The sequence below is a fragment of the Argiope bruennichi genome, chromosome 8 (genome assembly GCF_947563725.1).
Source record: "Argiope bruennichi chromosome 8, qqArgBrue1.1, whole genome shotgun sequence".
Lineage (NCBI taxonomy): Eukaryota > Metazoa > Arthropoda > Arachnida > Araneae > Araneidae > Argiope > Argiope bruennichi.
Window position 1 is genome coordinate 70,397,028 of NC_079158.1, and position 24,680 is coordinate 70,421,707.

At 25.9% G+C, this 24,680-nt stretch overlaps 1 protein-coding gene across 1 annotated transcript; it reads left to right on the forward strand.

The window, feature by feature from the left end:
- The first annotated feature begins 9,217 nt into the window (after positions 1 to 9,217).
- On the forward strand, positions 9,218 to 21,600 carry LOC129981656 (protein CWC15 homolog B-like). Its single transcript, XM_056092587.1, has 6 exons — positions 9,218 to 9,443; positions 11,694 to 11,851; positions 11,964 to 12,076; positions 15,320 to 15,402; positions 16,558 to 16,656; positions 21,210 to 21,600. Exons 2-6 carry the CDS (start codon positions 11,721 to 11,723, stop codon positions 21,438 to 21,440), a joined length of 657 nt encoding a protein of 218 aa, XP_055948562.1. The 5' UTR covers positions 9,218 to 9,443; positions 11,694 to 11,720; the 3' UTR covers positions 21,441 to 21,600.
- Positions 21,601 to 24,680: the final 3,080 nt, after the last annotated feature.

Below are 24,680 nucleotides of genomic sequence, written 5' to 3' on the forward strand. Positions count from 1 at the left end.
ATTTTTGTCCATTTGTTGGCTAGCTTATGTGCATTCATGAATTAAAAATTAAAGCATATGTTTTAAAGTATATATAAATTTACGAGTATGTTTGGTTTATTAATCCGTGTGAAAAACACGTTTTAATCATTTTCTATTTAGCGTTAATTTCTATTTGTGATTTCAATTCTATTGCTGAGTTATATCTATAGCAACATTTTATTTAATACTAGTCACTGAATAACTGACTAGCCAACGTTAATGGCCGCTAAAATTTTCAATTAAATACTTTACGTAACTAGGTCTTAATAGCTTCTTAAGCAAATTATTTATAAGCTTCAAATTTTGATAGATAGTCTATAATAAATATTATATTAGAAGACTTCTATGATTCTATTCATTTTACTATGCATTTTCCTTATTTTCTGCCAACGCCACTAACCATCGAGGATGCACTTTGATGTTTTTAATCTTTTAACAATACAATCTAATTTCTAACCTAGAGTAAAACAAAAATTGGCCTTTTTCTTCATATTAAAAATATTTTTAATGTAAATTTTTCAGTTTTTTTTTTTTTTTTTTTTTTTTTTTTTTGCAGAATTAGATAATTATATTGCTTACTTTCCTGAGATCAGCTTTGCCAGTCATAATTTTTTTAAAGGACAGAATAATAATTCGCACAGTAAAACGAAAACTGAACATTTTTTTGCAAATTTAATAATAACTTTGGTGTTCATCAAGAATTCTTATGCTTTTGTATAATTATTCTTGATACGCTTAATATTTGCTCAGAATTCTTAAGATTTTTGCTGGAAAATATGTCTAAAATATTTTTAGAAAATTGATTAAATATGAAAAAGATATTTATACTGCAAAAAATTACAATCATTGAAAAAAAAATTTCTGAATATATAAAAATAACATTTATACTGTAATATTTTCTAAAGTTATCGAGGTGAAAAAACATCAAGAACTTGCTTAATTTTTAATTAATTAAAATTCTAAATGAAATTTTAAAAAATTGCTCCGAAGTGCACATTTTATCCGTCCAACATAGCAAGTGCGTACTAAGTTTGGTAGCTATATGTCTTACGGTTTGATTAATAGAGCGTCAACACCCAGATATACAGACGCGCAAACACATATTCATCTTTATTATTAGTAGAGATCGCTCTACTAATAGTACGCTTTATTATTAGTAGATAATGCATTTCATGTTTGTAAAGATGAAGTTTTGTTATGGAATTTTTATTCACCCTCTCAAGTGACACCGTTCAAAATTGCACTACACGTTTGTATTCTCTATGACTATACATAATTTTGCTAGAAATTAACTTGTCAATTTACTTAATTTTTAATTTCACATGAGTAGTGTCATCCGGTACTGAATATGAGAAAAAAAAAACAATTTATTTTTAAATTACATAATGCATATAATCTGCACTAATTATAAAGATAAATTTGTGTGTGTTTGTATTGGTGCTGTACAGGGAAAATCGTTTGATCTATAACAACCAAATTTTGCACATATATTCAGTGCGGAAATTTGAAATTTCGGTGGGATTTTTTGAATTTTCAGTTAATTAAAATTTGTGAAATTTTGGTGTTTTTGCAATAATTTCTGAAAATATTATAGCAGAAAAACAATTTGTACAGCATCTAAAATTCAAAACATTATCTTTTTAATGATGAAAATTTTTTTGCCATATAATTTTTTTTTTATTTTTTAAAAGTTTTTAAGTTTATTTTACAACATTGTATTTTATTACTGAAGAGAAACTGAAACCATTTACATTGGTGCTCCTAATACCTCATCTTAGCCTTTTCCCACTGATATGACCAAAATATAAAGGTTTGGTTTATTTTCCCATGTTGAGTTGACTTAAATATGAGGCATGCTTTTAATAATTTTTCTTTATATATTTTGTTATATTATATAAAAAAAAGTTCGTCCTATTGTGACCAAAACTGAGTGAATTATGACAATTTAAATGTCACTGTTTTATAAAAACGCGGAACTCCATTGACTGCCTCGAAGATACAAAATCAGTGCCCTGAGTTTCCCCAAGATTGATCAATCTAAAATAATTACATTTTTGATTGTCCTAAAATAAGGATATTCAAGGCTTTATAACTCGGTCAGATTTGCAGCAAAGATGGAAACATTAGATGGTCAAGATTATTTTACTGAATAGGATTCCTAGGTCTGAAGGATCGTATAAAATTTAGACTTCATAATCGTTTACAGAAGTACTTTTTTAATTGAAATAAAATAAAATATTACATCATTTAAATCTTTTAGAAAGCAAAATTAAAAATAAAATTTTATGACGAGGCCAAAGAAAATATTATTGAATTATGTTTTTATTTAATTCATAAAATATGTAAATATTCTGTAATACAAATTAGATATTAATTCTGAACTCATATATTTTTTAAAGACGTGTTTGGTTTTTAAAAAATGTATTTATTGAAGTTTTATCAATTCCGGCTTCAATTTCAAGTTTACATTTTACGGGAGTTCATAGAAAATTAGAGAAAGGCATCGAAGAACGAACAGAATAAGGAAAGGCTTCTATAATAGTATCGGTGATATGTTTATAAAAATTTGAAGCTTAAAAACATTTTGCTCGAGAATCTATTAAGAGAGCAAGTTACATAAAATATTTAATTGAAAAGCAAATGTTAATTCTAGGCAAACCAGCTAGTTGCCAAAGGGAAATAGTAACAATAATTTAAAAATTTAAAAAAAGTAATTAAATTTTTTTTAAATCTGCTTTTAATTCACTAATTAGAATATCTTTTAAAAAATGTTTTTTTTTTTTTTTTTTTTTTTTTTTACAAAAGTTATTTTATATAACTGGTAAAAATTGTCTAGAAATAAGTATTATAGAAAATAGTTTCAGATTGGGCCTCGCGTTTTCTAAGACCAACCCTGTAACAAAGGTACTAGAAAGTATTATTATAAAATATTCTTTAAAATATTTAATTAAAATATGAAAAGAAATTACACAGAAATAAAATTGATATCACTGAAGAATTAATATTTTGAATTTTAAAATGGCATAAGAATGACTTCTATGCAACAATACGCTCCGAAGTTATTGAGACAAAGGGTTAAAACGTCAATAAATTTTTAAAGAAAAAAACCTATTTGCAATTTTAAAAACTTTTCTTAGTGAACATTTATTATTCAAATTACGAACCAACCTTCGGTCGAACGGTCTAGCCTTCAGAAATCTCGAATATGTTTTTGCCTTATAAATGTTCTAACTTAATTCAGAGACAACATCCAATCTATAAATTTAATCATGTTAAAATTTTTGTAAATAATGCAACATCCTTTTCAGAAAAATTAGACATATCAACCGAATGAAAAATTGAGCCCAATAAAAAAATAATAATAAAAGAATAAATAAAAATCGATATTTTAACTTGAATTTATTTTTGCAAACGATTGCCTTTATTTGAGAAGCTACTTTTAAGCGATTTCTTTCTTTGATGAATACAATACCAAACAAGAAAGAGGGAAATATAAAACTCATGTTATTAAAATTTTTTGGTTAAAAATCTTAATCATTAAGCAGATTAATAAAAATAATAAAAATTTTGCTATATGCTGCCTTCCAAATAGCTCTTCTCGGTCCTTTTTAATGAATATTAAATCAACAGAATAACGTTAGAGTAAGATGCTGATACCCGTTCGTAATTTCAGTCTTACTGAAGAATAATATAATTATTAATGTGTTTATCTATATGTTAACATGAGTTACAAGACAGACTGCCGCCCCAAAGCTTAACATTTAGCAAACGTGATTTAGAGGATAAAAATGTGTACTTTTAGGCAATTTATCAAAATTTACAACTATAATTTTAATTAATCTCTCTCTCTCTCTATATATATATATATATTTATACATACTATATATTGAAATAAAACTCATTCGACATGGTTGTATAAAAAATGGTTTTGTCCATTATTGCTATCAAAACATTAACTATATTAAAATGCAGCTCAAAACAGCGAACTCAAAAACTGACTAAAATACATCGATAAAAAAGTATTAAATAAGAAATAAATCGTAATAATAATTCCAATATTCTTTATCAAGTGTTTGTAATATTTATATGCTACAAGGGAAAATTAGATTCAGTTTAATCAACTTTACTTAAAAATCATCCGTTCAAAATGGATATTTACAGACCAATGCGAATGTCAAATACTTTGTTATATCATTTGTGTAAACAAATAACTATCTGTTTAATTATTCCTTAATTTGTCTTTTTTTTAATTCAATAAAAATGTATTCATTTGCCTTTATAAAATGAAGGCATTTGTTTGAAGGAAATTAGATCATGAGTTCACTGAATTTTCCCATCTCCAGGCATGGGTTAAAGTGTAATTATCAAGTTTAGCGTGGGAAAAATGTTGATTATCCCATAAAAAAAGAATCATTATCCATCAATCACTCACATTATAAGAATGAGAACTATGCATTCCCTACAGCTTTTCTAACTGTTTACCAAGTTTTCTCTAAAAGCTAATTAAATTCCGTTAATCCTACAATTTTAGCACATATGATACTAGATAAGAGCGCATCTGCTTACCACCACCCGGTGGTTTTGTTGCCGTAAGCAAATTGGGGTAGCTTTTCAAAAGCAGCACAGATAGATAAATAGATGGAAGTGGAAAAATCAATTACAGAACTGTCATAAGTATCTATTTTTCTTTCTTTATGCTCATAAAAGCATCGGTTACTGCGCTATCTAAGAAATAATTTTCTGCAAATAAGCTTTCTTTGAGAAACTACATTTAAGCAATTTTATTTTGGTGATTAAAATGCGAAAGAAAAAAGAGAAAAATATCAAAATAATGTTTATTAAAATTAATTGATAAAAAAAAACCCTTCACTTTTAAATAGAATAGTAGATGAATAAAAATTTTACAAGATGCTGCATTCCGGTGGATATCAAATCAAAGAATAACATTAGGTCAATATACAGATATGCAATTGTAATTTCAATCTTACTGAAGAAATATATAGTTGTTCATATATTTATCTATACTTTAACATGAATTATAAGACAGACTGCCGACTCCAGAAACTGAAAATCTATCAAACATGCTTTAAAAGATGAAAGGGTGTGCTTTGATGCAATGCATCAAAATTTCCAGTTATAATTTTAACTAAACAAAATGTTGATGTTTTCCTCTTATAATTCCCAAATATATTATTGTGCAAAAATGATACTAACACCATTTTCCAAACTTAATATCAAAATCCTTTTATTGATATCAATTTCATTATCATACAATTGTCTTTTTAATATAAATAAACTAAAAAAAATATTTTAGAATGTATTTCTACAATAATTTTTATTATTGTAATAAAATTCATTTCATTCCCAAGACTATCAAAATTTAACTAATCAAGTAAAGATGAATTTATTCTTTTGTCATTAATTTAAAGTTGTTTTTTCTGTCACTCAACATTACATGTTTGTTTGTATGCAATATAGTGATTACAAAAAAAAAAAAAAAAGTATGACAGCAATAATATTATTTGATAACAATAATCTTTGAAAAAAAAAATGGAATATTATGTTTGCAGTAGTAGCTGAAAAATCTACAAACGAGGTAAACAATTCCTTATGACATCTTGAAACAACACAATTTCTCGTACCCTTCAAGATATTTTATTTGTTCAATAAAAACGCTTAGGTAAATTAACACAGCCATATTCGAAATTTTGTTAAAATACCATTTTATCATTCAGATTTAGTATTTAAAATTTCAAAAAATACATGTGGAAATTATGAAATTTTCTTCTGAAGCATTAACCAAGGTTTCTTTTATTCGCAAAATAATTATTTTTCTTCAAAAGTAAAATTTTCTTTTAGTGCGAGTTGATTAGTGATGGCATTCAGGTATCTAATTTTAATTATAAATATCCACAATGGTTATTTATTTTTCAATTAATTGTATTCATATAAAAAAACTGTATGATCTTATATGCTAATGTTATAAAGAGGCAGAAAAAGTATAAAGATAAAAGAGAGAAAGGGAGGGAAGCATATCATTTTTTTTTATTTCATAAAATTTTTAAAAAATTAATAAAAAAACAAAGAATAACACATCATACATTTAACATACTTAATTTAAATTCTTTTTAGTTACAATGAATAATAATGAGGTAGACGATTTTTTAAAAAGTAATTTTAACTAAATAAAAAAGAAAGATTTTTTTAAAAAAATGATATTGGAAACAAAAGTGAAAGATACTGCTTACAGTTTTTTTCCTTCCAATTTTCAGGCTGTGGTTTAAGCATTAATAAGAATCATGTTTTAGAGGTAGAATTTGAATTTTGAGAGGAGTTGCATAGATTATCAGCTTTGATACAATATTTTGAGAATATATTATATCATATATTCCAATTGTAAATGATTGTGCTTTCTCTTTGTTCATTAAGTTTATTTTTTTTTTCCTGTCAAGTTCTCTTTATCTCTTTAGAAGTCCCCAATTATATGATACATATCCAAGTTCAACTGCTCTTTCATATGCTAAAAGATTTCTTTTTTCTTCTTTTGTGAATACAATGGCCCAGGAAGTTCTTTCAGTTGCATTTAAAATGTACAAAACTACTTTGATTTTTAAAATACTGGTTTCATATAAACTCCTTCATCAAAACAATGATCAGAACATATTTTGTGATCCTTCTGATATTATTCATTCTCTGTCCATCCTTTTTTCTGTAATGAATAAAATCTGTCTTCAGTTGATTGCCATCTATTTTCTTTTATTGATCCAATTGATATATGTAAGTTAAACCACTCAGACAGTTTTAACCTACTTGTGTCAGTAGTTTAAAATTTTTACTGAAGGTGAATTGAATCAATTTTAAATTATTTTTGGAAATCAGCCTTTCTTTACGTTTTAGTAATGGGGACAATGGAAGTTGATTTAAAGTCTCCAAGTGACTAAAGTCGTATTCTCCAAGTTACTAAATTCCTATTGAACAAATTAATTTGCAGATAATTTGATTCAGAGATTATGATTATTTTTATTATTGATTCTAAATTGTAAATAATTTTTTTCAATTTAACATAAACAGTGTTAACATTCATTATTCCATTGTAATTATTCATTACTTTAAAACATTATTTTAAACATTAGTTTCCCATTTTATTTTCCTAAAACATTTTTTTTTCCTTCTATATCCTCATAGAAATTGTCTTTTTTAATAAATTAGTCAAAACCTTAATTCTAAAAGATAAAGTAAGTATATAAACTATATAAGTTTTAAGGATTTTTATCATCTTTTATAATTTTTTTTACACAATATCTCAGAACTATTCATTACTTGGTATTTATCCACTCATTTGAATAAGTTAAAACAATATTAGTATAGCATTTTTTAAGGTGGAGTAAATGTTTATTTTGTTAATGGTTAACTAATATATATTTGTATATTACAATAATGAATGCTTGTGAAGCAAATCATTTTTATTTCATGAATTATTATTGAAAATCAAAATGAGAAGAAATTAAGCTTCAAAAAAGAAAAATTTCTTGAGAAAATATAAGGGTTGAATAAAATATGACTTAAATATTATGCAAAAATTAACAAATGATATTTTACAATTTAATTGAAAATTCTATTGACTAATTTAGAATGCACTAATATTTTTATATTAAATTAAAAAATAATTTTTATTTTTTGAAATTAAAAATTACATTCTAAATTTTCTTTAAAAGTTTTAACTTCTGTGCATTATTATAAAAGTAGAAAATTCAACATTTAGAACAAATTTATCCACGATATTAGAATTTTTAATACAAATTTTCTTTTAAAATATTATTACACCAATCGTATAATTAGAAATAATTGATTCTGTTTGGCTACTTTCAATCAAAATTCTGATTTTTAGCATTAAAAGAAGAATTAAATTGCTGTATGCGTAAATAAATGTATTAAGCATTTACGAAAAAAAATTAATAAATTAGAATAAGAAATATATGTATTGAAAAAGTACTTTTTAAAATCATGTAATATTAATCAGCTTATGCATATATTTTTAATTCAATATAAATCTTATTTTAACAAAACAAAAATTAGTTTTTATTAAATAGAAAATATTGAATATTTTGATGATTCCTTTGAGGATTTTTGGTTATCATACTTTCTTAAAGGAGAATAAGCCACATTTTATCAAAAACTTAACTAAAATAATATATATATCTTTACAATGCATATTTTTACAAGTATGAATTATTCAATTTGAAAACACATTTTAAAGAGTTCATCATGCACATTATCAACATTAAAAAAAAAAAAAAAAGAATGGACAAAGCTGCAAGAAAGAGATTACAGATTTTTATTATTGCAATTTTTAGACCACAAAATATAAATGCTTTATTGCTACTATAAATACTAGCAAATAACAAAATCAAAGCATGCCTGCAGTTATAAAAAATGTTTTAAATGTTCTATAACACTAATTTATTACTTAATTAGGTAAAAAAATATATATAATTTTTTAAAAGCATCATTTAAAAATTTTTTTAGCTAATTTAAAAAAAAAAAAAAAAAAACATATAGCTTTGTACAACAGCAAAAAAAATATGGGCATTAAAATTAATAGTATAAAAAAACTAAAATACTTTCCAATGAATACAGCCAAATTGCAAGAAATAAAATGAAAACTACATCGAATTTGTATTCCGAATAAAGCATCATTTTTAGCTTCCATTAAGAATTTAAAAGAAACTTATAAGTTCATTCCATTACTTTGTGAAATCTTTAAATTTCATTTAACAAACCAATAGAAGATAGAATTTAATTATGAGTTAACATATTAGTTTCTTGCCATTTAATTAATTATAAATAGAAGGCGCCTGTAGAAAATTCAGCTTTCCCAAGTTCCCAGCCACAGTCAACATTAATTTCTAGTCAAAAATTAGATTCATAAAACTTAATTATGAGCAAAAATAAATATAATATAACACGGTATTATTCTTTTATTAAAAAAGATCGTGCATAAATAAGGTCTGCCTTCATCATAGATGCAACCGACATTCGACCACACTCCAACCTATACATTCCAAAAATGCGCTTCATTCTTGGCGGGTAAATAAGTTTTCAAATTTTGGCGAAAAAAGCTTTTCCGAAAGCAACCATACATCGATTCCCCCATTTCCATCACTAGCGGAATGAAATCCGTCCTCCAGTGCTGCTTCCCCCCACTGCTCCCCCCTTTCAACTTCAAATGGGGGGTTCAAGCGTCCTCCGGTTAACGAGTCTCATATTTTGCATCTGTTGATTTTTGCTATCGAAAGTGTTTATATTAATATTAATTATAAAATATCTGGATTTTAGTTTTTTTTACATTGTTTCAATAGTTTTCAATTCTCATTTGCATTCAAGAGTCATTCGCAACGGCAGAATTTGTTGATCGTGTTTGAGTAAGTGGCTAATTACAATGTTCGTTTATATGGTTTCTAATTTTTATTGCCCGCTGTGTATATCAGAAAAATTTTAATATATCATGCTTTACGTTTTGTTGTACTGATTAAAAGTAAAACTTTTTTCTTTTTGAATAACAGTAATTGAAGTGAGTTTCTAGTAGTGTATTTAACACATATAGTTTTTGAAAATGGTTTTTCATTTCTTCAATGCCCAGTTTACCATATATAATACCAAATTAGTTTCTCTGTGAATGATAAAAAAGAATAATAAAAAAAAAACTACATATTATGTTCTGAGATAGGACCAGTATAATTATTACGTACATGAAGAAAAACTGTAAATTATAAAACTTCTTTAAAAATTCATGCTTTAAATGTGTGTTAACATGATTTAGAGAAACATGGTAATCAACTAACCAGCTTACAAAAAACAAATTTAGTCAACTTTATTAAAATATTTCTCTATGTATTCATATCTTTTTCTCTTTTCACAGTATTGTATAATTGTAACTAATAATACAAGGTTACAATATGCTAATAATTACACAGTTTTCAATTACTTGTTGTTAAATAGTCCTGAATAAAGTCCTAATTTATTAAAAGAAATACTTTTCTAAGTAAATATTTTTTTTTTCCAAAATGTAGTTGCTTGAAACATTATTAATTGATGTTTTGATTATTGAAACTTTATTTAGATCAAGAATTTACTTTTATAAAATTTTACTGATTACTTTTACGCTTGAAGAAATCTATATTATGTCACTTACAAATAATGGATTTTCTTATAGTTTTCAAAACAATGTCAGCTTGGAAGTCAATAACTGTAACCTTAAACCATGTGTTCCCTATATTATTTCATTTTATGATGTCTATCCTGAATTTAAATTTGTTATAGCTCACTATATAAAACTTCTTTAAGGATGCTGTTGCAAACTTGTTGGTAATTTTTGTTTAGGTTAGTCAAAAAACAAATGAACATATTTTTTATCACTTAAAAATATATTGAACAGATTTAAATAAATATATTAATTTTTGAGATGGGTGAGAATGTTAAGAAAGCGTTTTACATTTTCTCAAAGCATGGAATTAAACTAATCTTAGCTGTCTTCAATTTTTCATGTTGATTTTTACACAATACTATGAATTTAGAATATCAACTACATGCAGCCCAAATTTGTACAAATAAGAAATAGTAAATAAAATTAATGTATTCAAATTTTTAATACTTATGTAAATGATATCATATCTTATACCATCTCTTGAAACACATTGTGAACTATAACTTTTAGTAATTGCAGCCATGGCTAGCAAGAAAATGTCTATAGAAATTAAATGGTACATTGAAAATGAGCATAAGTGAAAAGAAGGAAGATAAAAAAGGGACTTAATTATATAAAATGTCATTTTGAATTTTCAGTCATTATTTATTTAAATATGAATTTAAGTTCAGGATTATTTTACTAAACATTATTATGGGACACTAACCATTACTATAGAACCATTACAAACTCTTTGCTTTTATAACTAGTTTGTTAAATGCAGCATGTATAATAGTCTGATATTGTGAAATGTATATTTAAAAATTATTTTATTACAATATCAATGTTTGTCAGTCGCTGTCACTATTCTAATAGAAATATAATATATGCATTAATGTTCAGCAGATATTTTAGATTGCATTACAGAAATGCTTTGAATTATTGAAAGTAGATCATTATTCTGTTACATTGATTTTTTATTATAAATACAACACAGTTTTTTTAATTAATATATGTCTAAAAAATTTATTCTAAAATTATAGTATTTTTTCAAAAATTCTAAAATAGGGTCTTTATTCTGTCACCATACTAAAACTATGGCTCTTGATCTTTTAAAATTTTGTACCATATAAATAAAAATAGAAAAATATCCACATGATCATAAAAGTATTTTTTAATTAAAAAATGTATAAAGAGGTGTTATTTTGTGCAAAAATTGTATCACTAAAAATAATGAAATGCATCATCTATGGTACAAGAACCATAATTTAATGAACTCTGATCTAGAGTATAAACATAATCTGTGATCAGAAAGCTCATTTGCAAATAATGAGTTATAAAAGTAAAAAAAAAAAAAAAAAATTCCTCGTTTATATGTAATTGGTTTTTAAGTACCAGTGCATTATATTTAGCAAAATATTTTGGTGTCAAAATGAAATCATGTTTAGCTTTCAGCTATTAATGTGTATCTTTTCTTTTTAAATAATAGTAATTGATTGCTATTTGAGATTAAAGTATGACAACTGCAGCCCGTCCAACTTTTGAACCAGCGCGAGGAGGTGGTGGTCGAGGTGAAAAAGATTTGAGTGCCTTATCAAAGCAATATTCTAGCAGAGATTTACCTGGTCACACTAAATTGAAGTATAGGTATGTTGTTTTTTCTTATTATCAAAAAATATAAATTTAATTTTCTTTATTATAGGATATCTTACTTTTTAATATTTCTGAAAGGTGCTAAATAAAAATGAATCTTTTTCAGACAAACTGGACAAGGAACTTCTGAAGAATTAAAAAGCAAAGATTTCCGCCGTGAATTGGAAGAGAAAGAAAGAATAGCTTCACATGACAGAGAAGGGAAAAGATCATCTCGAGGTATGTATAATATTTCATTTTTTAAAAATAAGTGAATGTATATGTGTAAGATGATAAAATAAAGTTGCTAATTGTGAATAATTTAAATTTTATTTCTATTTTTTCTTCTTCTTTATAATAGGATCTTTTATTTTTAATATTATATTTGTACTTATAGTTTTGAAAGATTTTTTTGTATAAAAGAAAGTAATGTATAGTATAAATTTCTCCCTACATGAAATTTTTGTCTACATATTTCTATACAAAAATGATTTATTTTATTTTCTTTCCTACTGTTATTTATTGAGATTCTCTTAAATAACTATATAAAAACAACATTTTACTGCCAATTTTTTTTTCTTGTTAATAATGTGTATATTTTACATGTTTTGGTTTATTTTAAAAGTACTGTCTATTTTACCAGATATGTTTATACACAATAATTATTATGTGATATAATTCTTACAGAGAATGGTATTCTCTATTTGATAACATTAACTAAATATTTAAAATATGTACAAGATACTATAATACCTATTTTTAATTTTATTTTTTAAATTTCTAATAAATTCTACATACTCTTTTAAATATATACGCACAAATTTTAAATATTAAAATGCTTAGAAATGAACCTCTATGTTTTCTGAAATGCTTATCTCTTGATTTCATGTTGTTCATGTACCACTGTGTTATTCTTGTTCATGTTCTGTGTTATTCTTATGTGTTTTATTTTATTTTTTGTCTGTGGATTTCTAACATTTAATTTATTATCTGATATATCCTATCTGTCATTTCTTAGCTTATTTTCTTTAAATCACACTCTTTTATCAAAAGCTCTTGTTAAGAAAGGAACTTGAGAAAATTGAGCAATTGTCAAGTTTTTGTACCATAAAATTCTTGGAATATAATTTCATTCATAATCCTCAAATTGACATGTTTGAAAACTGTTATAATTATCAGTGTTGGATTGAATGGAAAAAATATTATTTGTTGATAAATTTATCTGGACATTGAAGTACCAAAAAAAAAAAAAAAAAAAAAATTACAAGAATTTAAAAAAGTTTCTTTTGTCACATTGTTTAGCTCAGTAATTTCAGACCCTAATTTTACCATAAAGAATATCTAGTATAATGCAATAAAATGAAAATTTTAGGTGTATCCGAATGTCTAGTTTTTTATTAATTTTTTGAGAGAGAAAGAAGGAATTTTCATGGCTCTTTAAAACTATACTTCTTTCATCTGAATTGAATTGTATTTTTTAAACAATGTAATTAGAATTAACTGCTTAGACCTTTATCAAATATTTGTGTACTATAAGTTTTTTTTTGGTTTGATTTGTGGATTTATTACAGTTTAATTTGTCTGCAGAAAATATAAGCCCAATGGCTAACAAATCATTTGCAAATTTTATATATGTGTAATTCACTAATTTTTATCAGGAATTTTTTTATTTTCATTCATTTCTGTGTCTGTGTTAAACCACAAAACCCTAAACACAAGTCTAATTCTTAAATACTTATATCTACAAAAGCAGTTTCTAGCTTTATAAATTATGAAATGACCAGCTTGATTGTATTTTTGCTATTGAAAAGAATATAGTTTTGGTTATGCTTAGCATATTACGACATATTCCCTCCATCTAACTTCAGATATTCAATTTGCATTTTCCTTTCAAACTAAGAAAAGACAGAATCAGATTTATGAAAAATTGTTAAGGGAGGGAGGAGTCAAGATGGGCTGGTTACAAATCACTTAGAGATTTTTCCTGCCTGTCACAAATTTTAAAATAATAGTGTAATCAGTATATAAATATTATAATTAATACAAATTAAAATTACCAGCAATTTTAATTTGTATGCCTCCATTCATTCGTAAATAATTATGGAAGGGTTTCCTTGATTCCTGAAAACTGAACCTATTTTTAGCAAGGGGGTTATGATAAATTGGTTAGCTGTAATTAAATGGATTTATTATATTTACATTGCTGAAAAAGATTTAGTATATTTATAGATGTATATATTTTATGAGTTATAAACATTTTTATGAAATACAATATGTGTTAGGCTTAGCAAGAGAAATGTGCATAGGCACAGGAGAACAGTTAGTGCTTACTAGATCCTGTCTTGTAAAAGCACTTCTTTCTGTCGACTTTTGTCAAGGGTTTAAGTGTAAAATTTGGTAACTGAATTTGATGACTTGATATAAGTAGATATTTTTTAGGTTTCCATTGTAACTAGATGTGGCAAAAGGTGTAAGGATTACGATAAGTATATGGATTATTCGTTTTAAGTTGCCAATATTTAATATTTTTTGTAGTACAATTTTATTTAAAAGTATAATATAATATACAAAATTTTTATTATGATTATTTATTCTCTCCTGAAAAGCTGAATTCTTGTTTGCCTTTGGCTATTTTTAGAATATTATATCCAGAATCTAATTCTTTTGGGGCACTAAGGCAATATAAGATTTGCTACTTACTCTTGCCTCAGTTTTTAAAATCAAATATATTTTTTTTTATTGATTTTAATTTAATCTTTTTGTAAATATTTTTGAAATACAAATATTATGACAAGTTGAAATAACAAACCTTTCAATTCAGGTTATCCTTAAAAACTATAAAACAAGCATAATTTAAATACTCTAATTTAAAGTTATTAACGTCGGGAAATTGTGGTAAAATTAGTCTCCATTAATCTGTAAGCAGATCTAGGGAAACAAATTTGGATTATGCTTCTTTCAATTTAAATAAATTTGAGTATATGACTTTTCTAAATAAAATGAAAGCACAGAATTTGATTATCCTAAAAAATTTATTAAAAAAAGTTGTAAGGCAGTTAGGTAGTTGGCTATTTTATAATCTTGATAATCTGGATTATGTCTATTAATTGATGTATAATGTATTTTATGAGTGTGTCATGATTCTGGAATATTCTGGAGAGCGTGTTAATAACTTCCTGAACTTCTTGGATAAGCTGTGCATAAAATGATATGTGAAATATTAATTTTAAATAATATGTTTTATTATTTTTCCTAATATTTTTAAAGGAAGTAGGAATAATAGAGGAATATTTCATAATTGTTTAAAATTATGGTACATTTAAAAAAGAGATTTTTTAAAATATAAACTCTGGAAGCTGAATATGCTTATCAGCTCTATTAAAATGGAATTTTCCTAGTTTTCATTGTTATTTTTTTTAAACATGTGATATAAACTGTGTGTATGTAATTTAACTTTTATAATTTTTTTCTTCTAAATTTCAGATACGGGTAGTAGTTCTGCTAAAAAATCTAGACTTGAACAACTACCTGCTGCTAATTTGGATGCAGATGATCCTTTAGATGATGTAAGTCTTAATAAACAATATATTTGTATAAGCATGCATTTTTTGGTTTAAATTTAGTGGGGTAGTGTTTTTTTGTTTCTTTTTGGTTAAGAAACAAATCATTAATTAAATTAAATAGATTATAAATCATCAAATTAATATCCCATTTATTTTATTAATTTGCTTTCTCTGTAGGCAGTCATTTTTGGGCTGTCAGTACATTTAAAAATTAATTTCATTGTAGATGGGAAATTATATTAATATATATATATATATATATTATTTTAATATATATCAATATATATTTTTATTGTTTTATTGTATCTTATCTATTTTCTTCGATATTTTTATTTTACAAATATGAAATACATTTCTTCATTATTTTCTTGTGTGTTTTGGTTATATTTGTTCTGTAAACAATTGGAAATTCTTCCATGTCATGGATTTCGACCATAAATAGAATTGCAATAAAATGTAGCCAGATTCTAAATGTTATAAGAGAGTAGAAGTACCTCAAAACCTGTTTTTTTAATACTGAAATTATGAAAATTATAAATAAGCTGTTTGATTTCTGGTCATGTAATCTTGATAGATCTGTTGCAGTCTACAATTATTATTATTGTATATTTTAAGATTGTAGTACATTAATTGATTATTATGACATTTTCAGTGCCTATGTGCCACAAATTGTCATGCTTCATGTTTATGAGTACAGAAGAATATAACTGATTAAATCTCACTTTTAAAAATAGATTATACAAGAATTGTCTTTTTGTGGGTGATAAGAGTTTGAATATTGACATATCAATTTATTCTTTCAGCTTTATAAGAAAATTTTTAAATGTTATTATATTATTTAGGAAACTGTATTTGTATAATTCATAAACAACTGTTTAATTTTAACAGAAGTTTCTGTCATTCCATTATCTTCTTTCACAGTAAAGCTTAGCATATTCATGTGATGAATATTAGCTTAAATTAACAATGTTTAGCCTAAGTTGATATATATTTTTAATTTTGTGATATTTTATTAATTACATATTGGTTTATAAGAGCAACTTTTATATTATTGTGGTTTTCTGTTATAGTTGTCAAATTTATCCAAGTATTATTTCAAATTGAAATAGATAGATTTTTTTTTTGGGTATTTACAACTGGTATGGTTATTTATTTTAGGATGATGAAAGTGACGACAGTGATGAAGATAACACTGCTGAATTAATGGCTGAATTGAACAGAATAAAGAAGGAAAGAGCTCAAGAAGAAGCACGAAAGGTATACATATATATATATAATTTTTCCTACTTTAATAAGGATTTTTTTTTTTTAAAAAAGAGAATGATTCTCATTTTATGTTTTATTTTCTACTTTTGCTTTGGAAAATGAAATTAACTAATGTGTATCTTAATTTGGGAACAGTCAATATTAAATTGATAGTTTCAATATTGAAAGTTTAAATGTATTAAATATAATTAATTGTTGATCTATTTTTTTCTATGGCATAATTTGATATTGCTTCATTAACATATAGTTACTATGTTTCAAAAATTTCACTGAATCCATCCCAACCTTCTGTGCCAATTCTATATTTTTGGGCTGACTTCTTTTTCAAATGTTGGATGCATGGTGTACACTGAGTTCTCACCAAAGTTGTCCTTGTTTTTTATTTTTTTATTTTGCATCCACCATTTGAAATAGGAGCAGGAAAGCCAGTATAAAATTTGCAAGGTTGGTTGGGCCATGTTAGTTGTGAAAATGTTAAACTGAGCAACAAACTATTATTAAACATTTATATGTGTGTCCAATAAATGATTTTTGATCACTTATTTTTTCAGGTTGTTAATAATTCTTTTCTTTGTAATTTCATGAATTTTAATTGTATGTTGTACAATTTTGTATTAATGTATATTCAGTAATCCAATCAATATGTTTTTTGAAATTCCTAAACAATTTTCAGCTGACATTAGCATTTATTAATCAGATTTTGAAGTCAGAGTGCCATTTTGATTTTTTTTTTTTTTTTTTTTTGCTTTGATTTGTTTTGAAGTAATAGATGGAATTCAAAATTAGTTTTTCCCTTTTTTACATTCAAAGAGTTTTTTTTTATAATGACTTTACCTCTTTTTTAATAATTCCTCCTTAAAAAAAAAAAGTTTTTTTTTTCTTCTTCTTCTTTTTTAGAATTGTATTTAATTTAAAGTTACGTTTTCCTTTCCATTAAGCATAATTTAAAAAGAAATTTACTGAAAACTATAATTTAAATCAATTTAAACATAATGAATTTATATTATTAAGAAATAAGAATGGCAGAAACTAAAATTTCATAATTTCTCCCTGAAAATAATAATTATGAATGAAAGACTATAATTGGCATATTTTTTGGCCTTAACCTTAATCATTATAATATTTAAATGTAAATAACTTTCGACATAAAAACGTAGGTTGCTTAATTTTTAAACAAGATATATACTTTTTTTTATCTTAAACTTTGATTAAACCATACTTGTAAACGATTGCTTTTAAATATACAATTATATTGTCTTTTTAAAATAAATGTATGCATAAGGTATCTTGAAATGAATATGGAGTTTAATATGAGTTTGTAGTTTTTATCAGTTTTCCAACAGTAATCAGTACAGATTTAAAAAAATGTGACATTAGCCATCATTTAGAAGAAATGTGCTGTAAAAACTGTAAGAAAGGATGTCGACATTCAAATCTTATTAAGAAAAGGAGTCAGAAACTGATCGTTGGTTTATAACTCAATTATGTACTTAAGTTGTACTTCATTGTGAATGAGCTATTCTTTGGTAAATGAAAATGTATTATTCCCTTTTTTTTAAAACTTGTTATATACTTTTTGGCAGCATTAATTTTTGCTTATCTTGATATTTTTGAAATTTGTAACTTTTCTTCAAATGATATAGTTTTATGAAACATCATTACACCCTCCCCCCTCTACAATAGGTTCTGATTTCGAATCCCTCTTCCTTGATTTCTCTGTTAATTTATATTTTTTAGATTGAAGGGGGAGATCAGAATTTTACTGTTTAAAAAGGGTAATGTTATTGTTGTACAACATCTAAAAAATCATTTTTATAGGCAGGTTCAAAAGTATCTGAAGTAAATAGAAATTACATTAAGACTGAAGAAAGTATTTTTAAAGCAGATTCATCATTATAGAAAATATTACAGTTTATTTCTAATTAGTGACTTTTCGCAACCAGCTAGTTAGCCATTGTTAAAATTTTCAAGCAAGTATTTCATCTTATTTGGTATTTATGACTTCCTCAGGAAAATATTTGTAAACTTCAAATTTTGATAGTTATGCTATTTTAGAAGCCATTCTGTTAATTGTACTACACATTCCTCCCATTACCAAATTAATGCCAAATTTGGTAGATCTGAATGCTGTGTTGTATCCTGTAGATCTTTTAAAATTATTTTTTCATGTAGCATGATGCAATTAACAAATAGTCTTCTTATAACAAATAGTTACCAGCTGTTAACTGCTTGACAGTCTTGAACAAATGCGGTTTGAATACTTTAAATGGCACTTCCCTGATTTGCCCAACAATGCTTTGGCGACTTATTTTTCTACTCTCTTTAGCCCACCGATTTTCCTTGTAATTTTCTTTTCCTTTTTTAGTTTGCAATGTTTCAGATGGATGTTTGTTATGGGTTTTAAAGATAGAATTGCAAAATAATTCTAATCAGTTTATAGACTTTCTTATATGAGAGAAAAGGCACAAATCTTGTTTTCACTAACTTGGTGTGTTGCGTGCTGCAAGTACATAAATTTTTTTTAATGTAGTTACGATAAAATAAGAATTGCTAACAATGAGTGGCTAATAGCAGAAGATATCTTTAAAAGTAGATCAGAGAGCAAATCTGAAATGATTCTGGCAGTTATGAAGATTTTTTATCAGGCTTTTCTTATAGTGATAATACAAGATGGTTTTATTTTTAACTTAGAATCTTATAAACTTCAAATATACTATACAAAAGCAGATGTCAAGTGCTCTTTTTATTTCTTTAATTTTTTTTTTCTGGAAAAAAGCCAACTTCTTGTAAAAAATATCTTTTTTGTTTGTTTGTTTGCAGAAATAAAAATTAGCATTCTATATTTTAAATATTATATAGCACTCAATATTTTAAAAAGTTTTAACTGCTGATCATAGTTAATAAAATCGATTTGAATATATATTTGTTTATAAAAAAAGAAATGCTTTTTTTTTAAACAATACAACAGAACCAGTAGGAATGTAGTCTCCAAAAGTTAGTTAATATCTCCTTGTTATATTCTCTAATAAAAGTGTTCTCCTCACTACTATAAAAAAAATTGGGGACCTTTGGTAAGGCATAAATGTCTTGCATGGTATTAGCAAACAATAATTACAAAATATTGTTTTTTGGTGTGAATTTTGCATTTTTACTGAATTTATCATGTGATCCTTGGCGATTAACCCGTGATATTTAGAAATAGTATCTGAAATTTTAAGGCCATTTTCTCTGATTGATTTTAAATCAAAATATAAACTACAGTTGTAGTTGTAAAAACATATATCAAATTTTATATGTTCAAGTCATTGTATTTTTGAGTATCCTGTGTATATGCTTGTAGAAGTACAGACATACAGAAAGTCAACTTCTTGACAGATTTGGTTCAAAATTTGTTAGGTATCTAACCTCAGATCTTATATATGTGTACTTAATCTGAACTATGAAGTTCTCTTTGTTTTCTAGTTTTTGTGTTAATTTATATTCAGGTAGTCAAACAGACTTCATCTGAATGGATTTTACTCAAAATTTAATGGAATTCTACAAATGTGGTGTAAAGGCCATTACCAAATTTTGTCAGTCTATCTCAAAGCATTTTTGAGTTATTTTGTCATAGACAGACTAACCTAATGTCAGTGCGGAAATTTATCAAAATCTTGAGTATAAATTTTTTGGTGATTACAATATTTTCTTTTATACTTCAGAATGATGAAATTAAAAAAAAAAAAAAAAAGCCAACTGTCAAGTGATTATACATCATCGTGTTAAAAAAAAACAACTCATTTCACTATTCAAAATAACAGTTTTGTAGTACTTTTAAAACAATCAGCAAATGTTTATTGTTTTTACAAGAAATGCAGATATGTTCCAAGGAGTATTTCTCTCTGTTCATTTAAATGTAATTGGATTTTAGAACTGCGCATTATGACCTATTTTTAAGTACTGATTAAGATTCTTGGAGAGGAAGAGCTTTATTGTTAGTTTCCTGTGTTACAAAAGATGTTTCCTGTGACATTACTACTTGTTATTATATCAAAGAATGCTGTTAAAATAATCATTATAAATAAGAATATATTGTTTAATATTAATTGGAAAATAATTGGGAAAATGTGTTGAAATAAACTGCTGAACCCAATTTTTTAATAAGATGTTTCACTTCTCACCTGTTATTTATTTTTGGCAAATAGCTTTTGTTGTTGTTGTTGTTGAGTAATAGAGTAGCTAATTTATGATTGTCTTGTAGTTATTGTCGTAGTTTATAAATGTATATTTAAAAATTATGGCAAAATATTTAATGCCTTTTAAGTCTATATGTCATAGTGTAAAATTCTTTATAGCTTGTACAAAGAGAATAAAGATTTAAAAATGCTTTATATATAATTTATATAATGCTTATTTAAAAATATTTCTTATTTAAAAATTTTTAAATAAGAAATATTTCTTATTAAAAAAAATTGTGCTTAGAAGTGTTTATAAAAATTCTTTATCTTGATATGCCTATTTATGTTTTTTTTAATTTAAACCTTTTTTTTTCAATTAAATTTTAGGAAGCAGAACGAAAAGCCCAAGAAGAAAAAATTAGGACTGAAAATATTCTTAGTGGAAATCCTTTGTTAAATAATAAACCTGTTGAATTTAAAGTGAAAAGAAGATGGGATGATGATGTGGTTTTTAAAAACTGTGCTATAGAAGAACCTGATAGAAAGGAAAAACCTTTTATCAATGATACTTTGCGTTCCAGCTTCCATAAAAAGTTCATGGAAAAGTATGTCAAGTAATTTATGAGGAAAAGTGGTCATTACTTGATTATCTGAAACTATAAAATGTCTGTATTATTATTTTTCTCATATATCTTACTGAACTGTATCAATATTTATTACTAACTCCTGTAAGTAATAAAACAAATATAACATTACATTAAAGAATCTGCATAAGTCAGCATGTATTCTTTGCTTTATATTGTATATATTGCATTATTTTTAAAATTCATTGAAATAAAAAAAATCAGAAAACAATAAAAATTTTAAATTTTAAAATTTGTATTTTTTATTATTAATTTGGTTACTTTTTCTCAGTTTTTTTTAAAATTATAAGTCTTATTTTTTGAAAAAAGAAATTTTAAGTTTCAAATTATTCTTTAACCTTAGTAAGAGAACACTGAATTTGTTTTGAAACTTTCCTTTTTTAATCTAATTCCTTTTTTATTGTGAGGAGTAATTCATAAAATACTACCGTAAACTAAGTAATATCGGTATGTATAGGAAAATATTCATCTGTGTGAAAAAAGAATATCATCCTTAGCTCTAAAAAAAGGCTCAGTTTAACTTTTCTTTGATTTCCATTTTTTACAATTACTTTTTGTTTAAAGTTTGGGAATAGTAGTATTGTATTTTGGTTATGAATAGTTAGAAAATATTTGAGTTTACTTGCATAAAAAGTTTGAGTGTGCACATAATTTGAAAAATTCCATGTGACAGATCAGTAGTGTTATAACATTCAGAGTCTTATTTCTGAAGAAATCTTTAGTAGGGAAGAGACAGGAATTTAGGTTATTTTCATAACTGACTTAAATATAGTAAATACTTTTCAGATATCATGTATTAATCGCTGCATCAGGCCAAAAACTTATTATAATAAGCAACATTTCTTAAAGTTCATATTGAACATTTTATTTTAACACAGGGTTTGTGTGTTCATTGGAAAGGATAGATATCAGTTTAATATTGGTTGATTGTGCTGTAGCACAATTCGTATATTTAATAAAACTATGCAAGCATTTTTTAAAATAAATTTATTTGGACATATTAAATACATTTTATTTTGATTTAAATATTAAAGGACTTTTAGTTTTTCATTTTTACATATTCCATATAATATTTTACATTATTTTTTCCCATGTTGTTCCTTGAATAAAAATTTCAAACTGTTGTAAATATATTTTGCATTTAAAATATTTTATGTAATTTTATTCTAATTTGATACATTAGACAAAAATTTTATACATGGAATAAAATGTTTTCATAGCCTGACTCTTGATGTCATTCTTCTTGATCAATTATTTTGTTCCAATGCCTCCAAAAAAATGTAAACATTTTAAAAATACATCTTTTTATTTTCAATGCCTGGAAGAGAAATAATTAAAATTTCCAAAATTTTATTTATCCATGTTACTTATATATTGTTCATATGAATCCTTTAAAGGTTTCTTCCTTTTCTTCTCATACAATGAGCAAGTATTGTAATTGTCAATAAATTCGAACTCAAGAGTTTGGCAAATATCTATATTCGAGAAAAATTCCTTGAGTTTGTAAAAAACTGATTTTTGGCATTGTGTATGCCTATCTGTGAACATGATTATTCAAAAATGCCTTGAGCTAGACCAATGGAATTTGGAGGAGCAAATTTATAGATTTCTATTAAATTTTGAAAGAAGTGTATTCACAGGAAATCTGAATGCTAAAATTTAAGTGAAAATAACTACAAAACTTATAGACAAACAAAGATATTTTTTTTGGCACTATGTATGTTTGTTACAGAACGCAATAATTCAAAAGCATTTGAGCTAGACAGATGGAATTTGGTATATGGAATTTTTATCAAATTTGTAAATTTGCATAAAATTTTGAAAGAAAATTGTCCAAGTGAATTTGATAACTACAAAATGTATAGAAGAAATTTAATACATAGATTTAGAATCTAAAATACAGATCTCTATAAAATTTTGAACCATATTTTTCAAAAGTTTATCCATCTGTTTATCTGTACTTTTCTATGCTTGTAAATTCAATCTCTTATAGTCATAAGATCTTCTTATGATCTTATGATTACAACTGTATATTCATGTTGAATTTTGGCTTGTCAATTGAAAAAAACAAGTTGGCCGAAATATTTTTTTGAACAATAGATTCAATAAAAATATTAAATGCACGTAAAGATTTGTGTTTTGTAATTGTTGTTCACCAATGCCATGTTAGGTATCTGCATATTTACTCATGGTCTGCAGTTTTATGTGGAAATAGAGGGATATGATTTTAAATACACTCATGTCCAAAATTAAGGTCACAAACATAAAATCTGAGAAAAATGAAAAACTGTTCACTGTGTTGCCACGAAATTTGGGACAGAGGTACACTACAATGGAAGAAAGAATATAGACACATAACAACGTGGAAAATATTTTAATTGGGATTTAAGAAACCAGGTATATTAAAAAGTGTTACATTATGAATCGGAGATAAAGCATTTATCTCGGGAAAAGCCGGTCTAATATGGAGTGTGACCACCGTGCACTGCTATACAGGCTTCAGAACGAGCTTTCATACTGTTTAAGAGGGTGTGAATAAATGCTTGGGGCAACAAAGCCCATTCTTCCAAAAGCGCGGCTTTTAACTCTTGGAGGGTATTAGGAGGGGGGTTACGCAGTGCAATGGCTCTTCCGAGACCACCCCAAACATGTTCAATAGTATTGTGATTCGGAGACCTCGAGAGCCAGTCAATACGTCGAATATCCTCTTCCCCAGGAAAATCATCAACGATCTGGGCTTTGTGTGGATGCGCGTTTTCGTCCATAAATATGAAGTCTGGGCCAAAAGCACCCCGGAACAACCTTACATAGGCTTCAAGGATCTCATCGCTATAGAGATGTGCATTGACAGTACCCGCATCGAAGACGTGCAGTGGTGTATGACTGCCCAACATTATGCCACCCCAGATAAGGATTCCTCTGCCATCAAATCTGTCGATTTCTTTTACGTAGGAGGGATGATAGCAAGCTCCTCTCTCTCTCCAGATGAAGATTCGACGAGTGTCACTCTGTGTGGTAAATCTCGACTCATCATTGAAAAGAACACGCCCCCATTCTTGCTGTGCCCAAGACTGCTGTGTTAGGCACCACAAGAACCGGGCTTTTCTCTTGGATGCAGTCAAAGGGACGCACTTAACTGGTCGCCGGGCATAAAGGGCCTTCTCTGCTAGACGTCTGTATACTGTTTGTCTGGAAATTCTTATTCCAGGCGCAG

Bases quoted from the DNA above. Each gene is read 5' to 3' on its own strand.
- LOC129981656 (XM_056092587.1), top strand. From the start codon at position 11,721: ATGACAACTGCAGCCCGTCCAACTTTTGAACCAGCGCGAGGAGGTGGT. The intron at 11,852-11,963 runs GTATGTTGTTTT...AATCTTTTTCAG, and splicing joins CACACTAAATTGAAGTATAG to ACAAACTGGACAAGGAACTT. The intron at 12,077-15,319 runs GTATGTATAATA...TCTAAATTTCAG, and splicing joins AGGGAAAAGATCATCTCGAG to ATACGGGTAGTAGTTCTGCT.